Source organism: Cavia porcellus, unplaced genomic scaffold (assembly GCF_034190915.1).
Source record: "Cavia porcellus strain 051 isolate PalLab524CR breed Dunkin Hartley unplaced genomic scaffold, mCavPor4.1 scaffold_31, whole genome shotgun sequence".
Lineage (NCBI taxonomy): Eukaryota > Metazoa > Chordata > Mammalia > Rodentia > Caviidae > Cavia > Cavia porcellus.
In genome coordinates, this window is record NW_026947514.1 from 24,880,454 (window position 1) to 24,892,726 (window position 12,273).

Below are 12,273 nucleotides of genomic sequence, written 5' to 3' on the forward strand. Positions count from 1 at the left end.
AAATTCCCAACTGATTCTGGAAAATTCATTCTCCCCCATCTCTCTTCATACATTTATAATTAAAGATTATTTTTTCTTGAGTCAGTTGCATCCTTTTGCTTTTTACTTTAGCATGTAGCTCTAAGTGTCTACTAGGTTCACATTGACAGTCTCCTCCTCTCTGTATTTTTTCTTCATATTCAGAGGCAGGATCTTTCAGTTTTCAATTTTAACAAGAGTTCTTGGTGTTTAATTGCTGTGGTTGGTTGATTAGTTGGGTTATTGTTTGTTTATTTGGGATTTTGCTTTTATTTTGTTTGTTTTGAGACAGACAGTCTCTGTAGTTCATACTGGCCTTAAAACTCACGATGTAGCTCAGGCTGGCCTTGAATTTCGGGCAATCTTGCTGCTGCAGACTCCCAAGTGCTGACATTATAGGCATGCGCTTCTATGCCTGGCTAACCTCCCCATTTCTAACTAACATATTACTGTGTCTTGCTTTATTAGTATTGGACACTGTTAATGGAATTACCACGTTGGAAGATTGTCATTTTTCCAGAGAGAGGATTATATTTGCATGTAATTTTATTTTATATGATGTAGAAATTTGGGAATGCAGTGTAGATTTGTATATGCTCATGAGCATATAAGGTCTTTGAAAACTAACAAGTGAGGATTTGCCAGAGACTGAATGTAATGAAATAACTTGAAGTATAATGATTGATATAAGATGAATAAAATCTGTGGCATAATTCAATGTAAATGTATTTAAAATGACAAGTGAAAACTCATTAATAATATGTACTCATTTTTGTAAAAACAGGAAAAAGAGCTCAGCGTGATCTGTAATCTTAGCACTTGGGAGGCAGAAAGATTGCTGTGAGTTTAAAGCTAGTCTTGAGCTAACTTCATAGTGAAATCAGGGCTGCTGAACTATAGTAAGGCTCTATTTCAGAGAAGGTTAAAACAATGCCAGGTGAGTGGGGGTGCTGAAGCAGGAGGATTATCATGAATTCAAGACCAGCCTGGCCTGCATTGCATAGTGAGTTCAAGGCCAGCCTGAATTACATAGTGAGTCTCTGTCTCTGTCTCTGTCTCTCTGTCTCTGTCTGTCTCTTTGTCTCTTTGTCTCTCTGTCTCTCTGTCTCTCTCTCACACACACATACACACACAGAAAAATGTCAAACTGGTTTATAAGGTTGTAAGAAATATACTTTCTTCCTCCATCCCACTCCCTATCCCAATTTCTTTTGTTTCATTCTAGGAGATTTTAGATTTTAGGGCATACGTATTATGAACACAGTTTGTCTTTCATTTACACTTTTCCATTATTGGTTCGGTTAAGAGCTCTTTTTCAGCTGCTTAAGAACCATGGTTGACAGCCTCCAGGCATGCAGATAAAATCCCCACCCCCCCTTTTTGTACCAGGTGTTGAATTCATGACCTTGTGCTTGCCAGGTAGGCACTCCACTGCTGAGCTATGCCCTGGCCCTGTCTTGTAATATTTTATGGTAGTATGCTAATATGTTGACTGAAAAAATACCTTTTTTGCCTTTTTGTTTTCTTTTTGCATTTGCTTTAAGCAGTTGTGTTTCGATATTTGTAGGAGTGCCTGAGTCTTACTTTAAAGTGTATAATATTAACAGTGTCACATTTTTATCTGCTTTCTGTGAGCACACTGTTTCTCAAACTTGGAGGCAATGACAAACTAGTATTTTCTTGGTTATTTGGTTGACAGTATAGCTTCCAGTTAGAATGACAGACTTGGTAAGAGCCTTCTTAGTGAATCTGGAATTTGAAATACACTGTATTAGTTAACAGCCCATATTTTGCTTAGTGTGAATTGGATATCACTGCCAGTCTACTTAAAACTAAAAGGCATCAGCTCTGAGTCCTAGAAGTATCTCAGTATTAATTGTGTAATCTCTATAACCAAGTCCCTTCTTTGTCAGTGTACTTGTTTTGAAAGAGCAAAGAGTGTAAAGCATTGTTTTCATTGATTTGACAAAGATTTATTGTATTCCTATCAGGTGTCACTTTCTGTAATGGTAATAAAAGGAAATGTTACAGAATAGGTGTTAATTTTTTGTTAGTAATAAATACTATTCTGAGTGCTGAATATACTTGTAGGCAAAATCATCTGGTGGCTTCCCTTGGAACATTATACATGTTCACCATGGTGATGCCTTTCTATTTCTTTAAATTAGATTTTGTTGTTACATTTTAGATACCTATACCTATAACAATCACATTCATAATAGAATTTGTACCTATACATGACATACTTTGTTTCTTTCCCCATTCCTCTACCCTCCATTCAACCCCTTACCTCCCCATTTACAAAGCTTTGTTTCTATATTTTCCTCCTTTTCTTTTTTTTTTTTAAAAAAAAACTTTTCCTTTCTTTCCTTTCCCTTTCCTTTCTCCTTTGTTCTCCCCATTTGAACATTTTCCTCCTATTTTACCTGCTACACATTTTGGTTCTTATTTACACTTTCTGCTTCTCACACCAGGGAAACAATGTGGTATTTACACATATATCTCTAATTTATTTCACTTAAGAATGGACTCAAGGTATATCCATTTTCCTAGAAATGTTTTGAGCATGTACTTCATGGCAGGTTAGTACTCCATTGTGTAAAAAATCTATCTATCCATTGAGCAGTTGATGGGCATGTGGGTTGTTTCTGAGATTTGGCTGTTAAGAAACTTACGCTGCTATAAACATAGGTGTACACATATCACTGTGATATGATGCTTTTAATTCTTTTTTTTTTTTTTTTTTTTTTTTGTATTTTTACCGGTACCAAGGATCGAACTTATGACTGCCTGCTTACAAGGCGCTTATGCTGCTGAACTAAATCCCCAGCCCCGATGCTTTTAATTCTTTTGGGAAGATAGAAGAATGGCTGAGTCAAATGGAACCTCTAGTCCTAGCTTTTTGAGAAATCTCCCCACAAATTTTAACAGTGGTTGCACCAATTCACACTCCCACTAACAACAAAGGAGAATTCCTTTAACCCTCCAGCATTTGTTATTGGTTGATTTCTTGATGACAGTTATTCTTTCTGGAGTGAGGTGGGATCTCAGAGTTGTTTTAATTTGCATCTCTCTAACAGCCAGTGATGCACACCTACAATCCGAGCTACCTGGGAGCCTGAGGCAGAACAATCACAAGTTTGAGCACAGACTAAGCAACTTAGCACCTTAGTGAAACTCTGATTGAAATAAAAAATTTAAACATAAGGCTGGGAATATAACTGAGTGCAAAGGCCCCAGGTTCAATATGCAGTAGGTAATATGTGAAAGAAAACAGTACATAAACAAATAAATAAATCTACTTTTTAAAGAACTAAAGTTCCTATCGTAAAGTTAGTTATAGAAAGTGACTTGTTTTAATACCAGGGACCTGATTCTACAGGAGAGAATGGACAAGCCAAATGATATGCAGACTTCTTATAGGTAAGTTAGAAACAGTGGGGCTGAAGGAGTTACTTACATCCCTCCATTTAATTCTAAATGCTATACTGCAGTTGGTTATTCCTGCTTCCACTGCCCTAAGAGAGATAGAAAATAAAATAACAAAAACCCAGGGGATTCCCCAGTGCCTCTGATCTTACCTTCCGGCCACCTCTGCCCTATTCTCACCTCACTATGGATTCATAAATATGTAAAAATATGATTAAGATCAGAGTGAAGCCTGCCAAGTTGGGAGACTCTCAGCACCCCCATCAGTCATTCCAGTCAATCTTACCTAGAAATTCAGAGGGAGCACCTGAACTGAGGAGCATATCCTTAAATTATGAAAGCCTGATTTATCTGTGCTTTTTTGTTGCTCTGTTTCTGTTGCTACTTTTGTGTACTCATGTTGTTAACTTTTAAACAGTTTTCTTTTTTAAGAGACAGAGTCCTGGTATGTGGCCCAGACTACCCTCAAACTACTGGGCTCAAGCCATCCTCCCACCTCAGTGTCCTGAGCAGCTGGGCCCATAAGCATGTGACAGTGTATTTGGCTTTCTTTTACCCTTGTCCAGTGCTGGAGCACATTTACATAAATATTTTACTGTGTGCATAACCTTTCTTGTTACTGACAGAGGTTAATATGAACCCCATGTATCTACAGCGGCCTGGTGCTGACAGTTTTTTGAGTACCATAGCTGAGTAACTTTAAGCCTGTGTGGTAGTAAAGTATTTACAAATATTTTATTTTAGGGCTGAGGACTTAGCTCAGTGGTTCACGCATTTGCCTGTTAAGAATGAGGTCGTGAGTTCAATCTCCGGTACCAAAAAACAAACAAAAAAATTTTATTTTACATCCTAAATTCACTTGCTTCATTAATAAGCTAACAGTATTTTTCAGAATAGGGAGTCTCTTTGTTATGTATCTTCTTTTCTTGTTTTGTCTTAGAAATGGGGTCTTACTCTGGTGCCCAAGATGGTCTTGAACTTCCTGTCCTCCCAAGTAGTTGAGCCACCTCAATTATAGCACTTTAGAATCTATTTCAGGAAATCAAGTTATGTTAAAAATTAGTGTTAGGCATTATTTAATCAGCCTTTCTTAGTCCCTTTTAAAATTTTATTTATTTTCCTGTGAAGTGTATATGATTTATAAATTTTTTTCTGTTAAAAACAAGTATTTTCTGCCTAGATCTTGAAGTTTCTTTGGACTGTTACCCAATTTTCAAGGTACATTTATGCAAATCTTTTAGGGTGATTTTAGGTAGAAGTCCTTTTTTTGCTGAGATTGAAAAAAACATTTTCAACCTATCTTTCAGATCCATCATGTTACAGAAAATGGGGGACTTTATAAAAGACCATTTAATGAAGCTTTTGAAGAAACACCCATGCTGGTTGCTGTGCTCACATATGTGGGGTACGGTGTCCTCACCCTCTTTGGATATCTTCGAGATTTCTTGAGGCACTGGAGAATTGAAAAATGTCACCATGCAACAGAAAGAGAAGAACAAAAGGTAATTGTTAGAGAATGTTTGATTCTATTTATAGAAGCCTTTTATAGAAATCTTTGTCCTTTCACACACAATTTTTTCCTTAGAAGTATGGTTTCATGTTGAAATAAATACAGATATTTCTCATTTAATGACCTACCTATTTAGTGACAGTTCAGTCTTAGGATGGAGGCATGGTGGTCAGACTTTGGACCTGCTGCCTGGACTTACGACCTGTCTTTTTTTTTTTTGGTGTAGCATATCTTGTTTATACAGCACCATAATTTTTGTTGATTTTACTGTACAGTACTATAGTTTTATGTTCTGTAACACATTATAGTACTGTGTGTAAGTGTTACGTGAATAAAAGCAAAGTCATCAAGTTCCACCATTTTTTTGTTCTGAATACTATAATGTGCGTACTATATATAGTTCCTCATTTAACAACTAATTCAAGTAATAACCTACTTGCAGGGAAGAAACTCAGTCTTAAAACTGTTTTTTTTTTTTTTTTTTTAATCGGTACCGGGGATCGACCTCACGACCGCTTGCTTACTAGGCAGGTGCTTATGCCACTGAGCTAAATCCCCAGCCCCTGGAACTCAGTCTTAAACAAGGAGTGTCTGTATCCAAAAGCTGTTACATGAAAACATTCCATAAGGAAAGCTACCAGAGAAGCTTAAAGGCTTTGGAGAAATAAAAGCATGTAACATATCACTCTAAGAACTAAGTGAGGTAGGCAGCACTTTCCCTTTTTCATGGATTGGAAAGCGAAAATTAATAAAACAAAACAAAATATTATCTGAGGGGGCCTGCTGTCCTAACATGTTTATGCCCATTGGAACAGGAAGTGCCGGTGACGCCATGCTCTTTTCCCGGCCACTCTTCCGTCTGGTGCCATATTTCATTTGTGTTCATCTGCAGAGATTGGGTTCTCCTGAGGTCCTTTCTTCTGAACACATTATGCAAATACTGTAGTTGTCTGGTTTACAGAGTAGTTCCTGTCTCAACCAAGTAAGCCTTAACACACTATGTGACTGAGCCATTCTGTTTACAGTTAGAAAACAGCAATTCTAATAGTGGAAACAAATGATAATGGTTGTGTTTAGGGAGGGGACCTCATTTACTTCACACCTCTCTGAGTATTCTGTGATGCCTTTAAAAGTGTCTAATTTTACTAAAAATAAATTCCTCTTGGCATGTGAATTATGGAGAGGTTATCTTCCACATTAGGGAGTGTACCAGATTAGAGAAGGATAGATTGTTCACAGAGTTTTCACTTTTGAGGGGCATTAGAGGAGAGGCAGACATGGGGGTGACAAGGTTGTCACCGAGGGAGAACCACTGAAGAAAGGGAGGGGTGCGCTGAGAAAATATGGGAAAGACCAGTCACTGGTACATCACTGTAGTCCCACCTACTTGGGACACTGAGGTAGGAGGGCGAAGCCAGCCTGGGTAACATAGCAAAACCGTGCGTGTAGAAAAGTAATGACTTCGTCAGCCACTAAGAAGACAAAACCACCTAGTACGTGTATGGATTGAGAATTCTGTCTCTTGGGAGAACTCAGAATCAGCTGTACTTTTTTCTCTCACCTCAGTCATGTGGCAGCAGCCCCAGCTCTACAAGATGGCTAACCTGCTCATTGCCCTGAAATACCTGGAAGTTAATTTCATCAAGCAAGAGTTTTTTAGGGACTCATGATAAAACTTCAGTGGTAGAACACTTGCCTGGTATGCACTAGGCCCTGGGTTTGATATTTAGGACTTCCATCAACCAACCAGTTAATTAATTTCTAAAAATATCTGAAGCTACTAACGATCTGTATTTGGCCAGCCATGCTGGCTCATGCCAGCTCTCAGGAGGCTGAGGCAGCTCTTGGGAAGCTGAAGCAGGAGCATTACTATAAGTTTGAGGCCGGCCTGGGCTACAAAGTTAGTTCAAGGCCAGACTGAACAAATAGCAAGACCCTGTCTCAAAAAACAAATAAACAAAAAAGAAGATCTGTATTCAGAATTTAATCAAATAGGGAAAATTAATTTTCTTTTCTTTTTTGCTTCTTGCCTTCTCTTTAATTGAAGGATTAATCAATGAATTTGTAAGTACATTAAATGCACTAATTTTATTTTATTTACTTATTTAGGTTGAGTTTTGTTTGATTGTTTGTTTGTGTAAGATAGGGTCTCACTATGTAGTTCAGGCTATCCTTGAACTCACTCTGTAGCCTTATCTGGTCTCTGACACACAGCAGTCCTTCTGCCTCTTGAGTGCAGGGATTACAGGCATGCACCTCAACACTTGGTGTACTAGTTTTTGTTTGTTTGTTTGTTTGTTTTTGTTTTTTATAATTTTTTTAAAAAGAAAACTATGATTTTCCAATTTTTTCAGGTTAACATTTTGAATGCTTTTACTGTACTTCTCCTGCCCATAGTTGTCTTTTTTTTTTTTTTTCCTAGTCAAAACTCAGAAGAAAGCACTTTGTCTTAACAACATGCGTCTTTATAATATACAGGCAGTTAAGTTAGATAGACACTAAAGTAATGTACAGTCAGAAAGGGACTTAGCTTTCAAGGAAGTCAGCACAAAAAATAGACATCAGGGGCTGGGGATTTAGCTCAGCGGCATAAGTGCCTGCCTTGCAAGGAGGCAGTCATGAGTTCGATCCCCGGTACCAATAAAAAGGAAAAAAAAAAATAAAGACATCAGAATGGCGACTGGAGGGGCATCTAAAGAAGGCCAGGACTCAAGATGAAGATGCAGTGGCCAGGCTAGCTTGCCTCCCTAAGGGTTAAACAGTAACTTAAAATTATAGTGTAATTAGCACCAGTGGTCCAGTAAATCCAGATAGGCATGAGCTGCCCAGGTGGGTCACCGCTGCATCCAGACTCACTTCCCCAAAATACCTTTATTTCCATGTACCCTTGCTGTGTGTCTCATTTCCCTGTTGTATCATTATTAGTTTAAGCAGCTATACTCATAATCTTATAGGTCGGTTCTAGTTTGACCCAGATTGTACTTGCATTGTGACTTTGCATTATAAGTTACCCTAACAAAGGGCCATGATGGCCATCCCATTAGAACCCCTTCTGGAAATCCAGGAGCTAGTCTCTACTTATTTCCAATAAAACTCTCCTAACTTCTTGTGTTTGCAATTTTATTCCTTGATGTGGGTGGGTGTTTGTTTATTTCCATTTTGTTTTGGTTTTGGTTTTGGTTTTTTGAGACAGGGTTTCACTATGTATAGTTCAGGCTGGTCTGGAACTCACTGGGTAACCCACACTGGCTTCGAAGTAGCAGTGATCTTCCTGTTTGAGCCTCTGAGTGCTGGAATTACAGGCCTTCTAGTCCTCCATAGTGTAGGACCCCAAACTTAGCATATTTGCCATCTAACAGGTCAGGAGTTACATTTCTCCTATGTTGATATTCGATGGCAAAGAATAAAAACAGTAATTTTCTCATTATACTTAATAATCCAGCAGTGTCTGTTTGTACTTTGACAGCTTAAAACCATGTAAACTGGAAATTTTTTATGTAGCATACAAATTATTTTGCATTTAAGTTTATTACCCTATATGTAACAATTTTAACATGCTGTTTAACAAGTTTTAATGATTACCATCAAACGTTTCATACTCAGCTTCCTGCTCTTTGTAATTTTTCTGTTGGCAGCAGTATATCATCAGCAAAGTTTTCAGAAAAGTTTCTTGGGTGATATATGTTTTGTTTTGTTTTGTTTTTTGTACCAGGGATCAAATTCACATTCTCGTGTTTGCCAACCAGGCACTTGTGCAGCTGAGCTGACACCCCCGCCCTGCACCTATACATACTTTCTTGACCCCTTGATATCTGAGATTATCTTTCATTTGCCTTCATGCAGAAAAACTAACTTAGCAGTGTATATAATTCTTGATTCAAAATTATTTCCCCTAAAACTGTAGTTTTTATGGGGCCAGGCTTGTAACTCAGTGGCACAGTGCCTGCGTGGCAAGCACAAGGTCCTGAGGTTGATTCCTGGTTTCCCAAAAAACTCCAACTCTGTGGGTGTTTTTCATTGTCTTCTGGCATTTAGATAGAATTCCAATAAAAATTTGAGGTTGGTTTACTTTTGCCCCCATATAGGTAACCTGTTTTTTCTGTCTGGGTACTTGAAAAATTTTTTCTTTAACTTGAAATTTTTAAAAGTCACTAGATTATATCTAGGTTATATCACTAGGTTTCTTTTCATTAATTTTTAAAAATTTTTTTTGGTCTCTTTGAGATAGGATCTTGCTAATGTAGTTCAGGCTGTCCTTGAGCTCACTTTGTAGCCCAGGATGGTCCTGAATTTACAACAATCCTGCCTCAGCCTCCTGAGTGCTGGGATTATAGGTGTGGGCCACCATGTCCGGTTTTCATTAAATTTAAATGATAGAGTTTCTGAATTGTTATTTGGGCTTCATTTTCTTTGTCCTCTGTTTCAGGTATTCCTGCTGTACGTATTGTGTCTCCTGGACAAACCTCTACATCTCTTTTCTTATGTTCTCTTTATTTTTTGGCCTTTTGCTCTGCTTTCTGTGAGACTTTATCTTGTTTTGCACTTAACTTCTGTGGTTTGTGACCAACTCTGCTTATTTGCTTCCTTTCACTCTGAGGCCACGATCTCTTCCATGTGCTCACATAGCACCCACTTTGTGATTAACCCCACACAGTTCATGAGCTCTCTTACATTTAGCACTTTCCAGATCATCTCTGGAGACAAGTGCATCTGTTTCAAGAGGAAGCATTTTCTTGATTACTAAGCTCTCTTCCTTTTTTCTGAACTCCTAATTTTCATCACTGAAACCTGAACAGTTTTTTTCTTTTTTGAGACAGGATCTTATTATGAGCTAGCTTTAAATTCACTGTGTAGCCCAGGCTGGCCTTGAACTCCTGGCAGTTCTCCTGCCTCAGCCTCCCAAGTATTGGGATTACAGATGTGTGCCACTATACCTGGCTTCAGAACAAATTTTTAAATTTGATTCTTCTTCTTTTCTACTTCTAAGTGTATCCACCCAGAGTGTGTCCATATGTGTTCTGTATATCTTTCCACTGTAGCTTCCTATATACTTACTCGGGTGTGCAGTATTTCATTTACTTGTTCACAGACTGATCTCTTCCTATGACTGAGGTAATGGCTGCTATGACTGATGGTTTGATTTATAGTGTAGGCAGAGACAGGAAGGATGTTCCAGAGAACCTGGAATGTAGATATATGAGAAATGTCAGATGAAGAAGTTTAGTAGACAATAAGAAATCAAGGGCTGTTTTTTTTTTTTTTTTTTTGTCTTTTTAGTTTTTATCGGTACCAGGGATCGAACTCACGACTGCCTGCTTGCAAGGCAGGCGCTTATGCCGCTGAGCTAAATCCCCAGCCCCTAGGGCTGTTTTTGAACAAGAGATTGATCATGGACTTTGCACAGCTGCTTCTGAAAATGCGATTAAATGCATGAACGAAACCATGAACTGGCATTTGTATTACTTTATGAATGAGTTATCTCTGGAATTTGTTTCATTTTCCAGAGGGTAAATATACTGTTTTAAGTATTGGGGCTACTTGTGTGTACTTTTTTTTTCAAGAGAATAAAACAAAACAAAATAGAATAAAGCAAATCAGAAGAGAACAATGCAAGCAATACCAATAACAGTGCAATACCAGTACCAATAACAATGCAATACCAGTACCAATACCAATAACAATGCAAGCAAGACAAAACAACAGTAACCATACTGTCTCTCATTTTCTTCAAAATAGCTACCATCACATACAACAAAATCAAATGAAACAAAACAGAATAAAATCATTGCAAGACTTTGAACCAAGATAATAGGAAATCAACAGTGACTACCATAATGTCTCTTTTTTCATCCAAATAGCTCTCCATACCTTCACATGTAATAAAATCAAACAATACAAAACAGACTAAAATCAATCAAAACAAAAGAATGAAAGCATTTTGGGATTTCAATACAAGGTATTAGGAAATCAATAATGTTTACCATAATGCATCCTGTTATCTTCAAAATAGCTGCCTATACCATTACACACAGTAAAATCTAACAAAACGAGACAACAAAGTCAAACCTAACAAAATCATGAAAACAATACAAGAATTCAAAACAAAATAATAGGAAATTAACAGTGGTTATCACTTTTCCTTTTTTAGGCATTTTCTCCCCTATCACTTTCATAATATCTATTGTGCTTTTTGGATCCCATTAACTCCTTCAGTTTTTGATGCTAGAGAGATAACTCAGTGTTCACTCATGTGTCCCAACCATTTCACCCCTGAGCATGATCTCCAGTTGTATCCATTAACCTACAGGAACTTCAAGATTAATTTACTTTATAGTTGGGTAATTTTGCATTGTATGAAAATACCTTATCTTTCTTATCCATTCTGTGATTGATGAGCAAGCTACTCTTGCTTTTTTCCTGTCTCCTGTCACATGGCCCTGAATGTTATTTATGGCGTATTTCATCCAGAAGTAGCATTACCCATTTTTCTAACACTTAAATGAAACAGGCAGAGAGATCTATTCCAGCATCATTATTTGTGCGTACTTTATGTGAAAGAATTATAGCATGGATTTTAGTCTTAAGTAGTTTCTAATTTTGTTAAAGAAATCTGAACACTTCAAAGTTACTTACTTTTGCAAAACCATTATGCAGGTAAATAGTACTCAAGTTGGTTGAAAATTTAGAACAAAAAAAAAAAAAAAATCTGAGTAGCATAGGGTTGATCTGGAAATGGCCCTTGAAGGAAAGAAGAGGGGGTACATGGGACAGAAGGAGGTACTGGGCTCTAGAGTTTGCAGAGAGGAGGACTGTACTAAATTATTCACATTAATTTCAGTGAGATTTTAACCTTAGCAGTTACAACAGATAAGTGGAGAATTAGATTTTAGAGGAAAAGGAAACAAGGTGATTCAGCCTCGTGATAGATCATGTTTTCTCACCCTGGAGAGATGCGAGGGGTAGGCAGATTTCAGTGGTAAACTTGAAAGGAGGTGAAGGAGTGTTGCCAGGAACGCTAGCAAGTACACATAACTCGCTACTTCCTCATTTCACTGAGTGAAAGGTATCCATAACCACATTTTGATTTTCTTCCTCATTCCACTACGAAAGAGCCCAGTTCAACTGTTGGAGTTCTTTTTTAATAGGGAAATAATTGGGTGTGGCTTTGGGTGGAACTGAATTCTATATCACACTAATAAAGATGAATTACCGAGTTTGTTCTCTTATTTAAATTGCATAAATTCTTGGAATTTTTTTGTTTTTTTGTCTTTTTCATTTTTTATGGGTACCGGGGATCGAACTCAGGACTGCCTGCT

General features: G+C 37.6%; 1 protein-coding gene across 1 annotated transcript in view; it reads left to right on the top strand.

Annotated features, from left to right (window-relative positions):
* The window catches only part of Sptlc2 (serine palmitoyltransferase long chain base subunit 2), a 97,896-nt gene that overhangs the window by 16,329 nt on the left and 69,294 nt on the right, over nt 1-12,273 (top strand). The window contains exon 3 of the mRNA XM_063241063.1: nt 4,755-4,949. Within this exon, the coding sequence (XP_063097133.1) occupies nt 4,755-4,949 (195 nt within the window). The remainder of the gene's footprint in view (nt 1-4,754; nt 4,950-12,273) is intronic.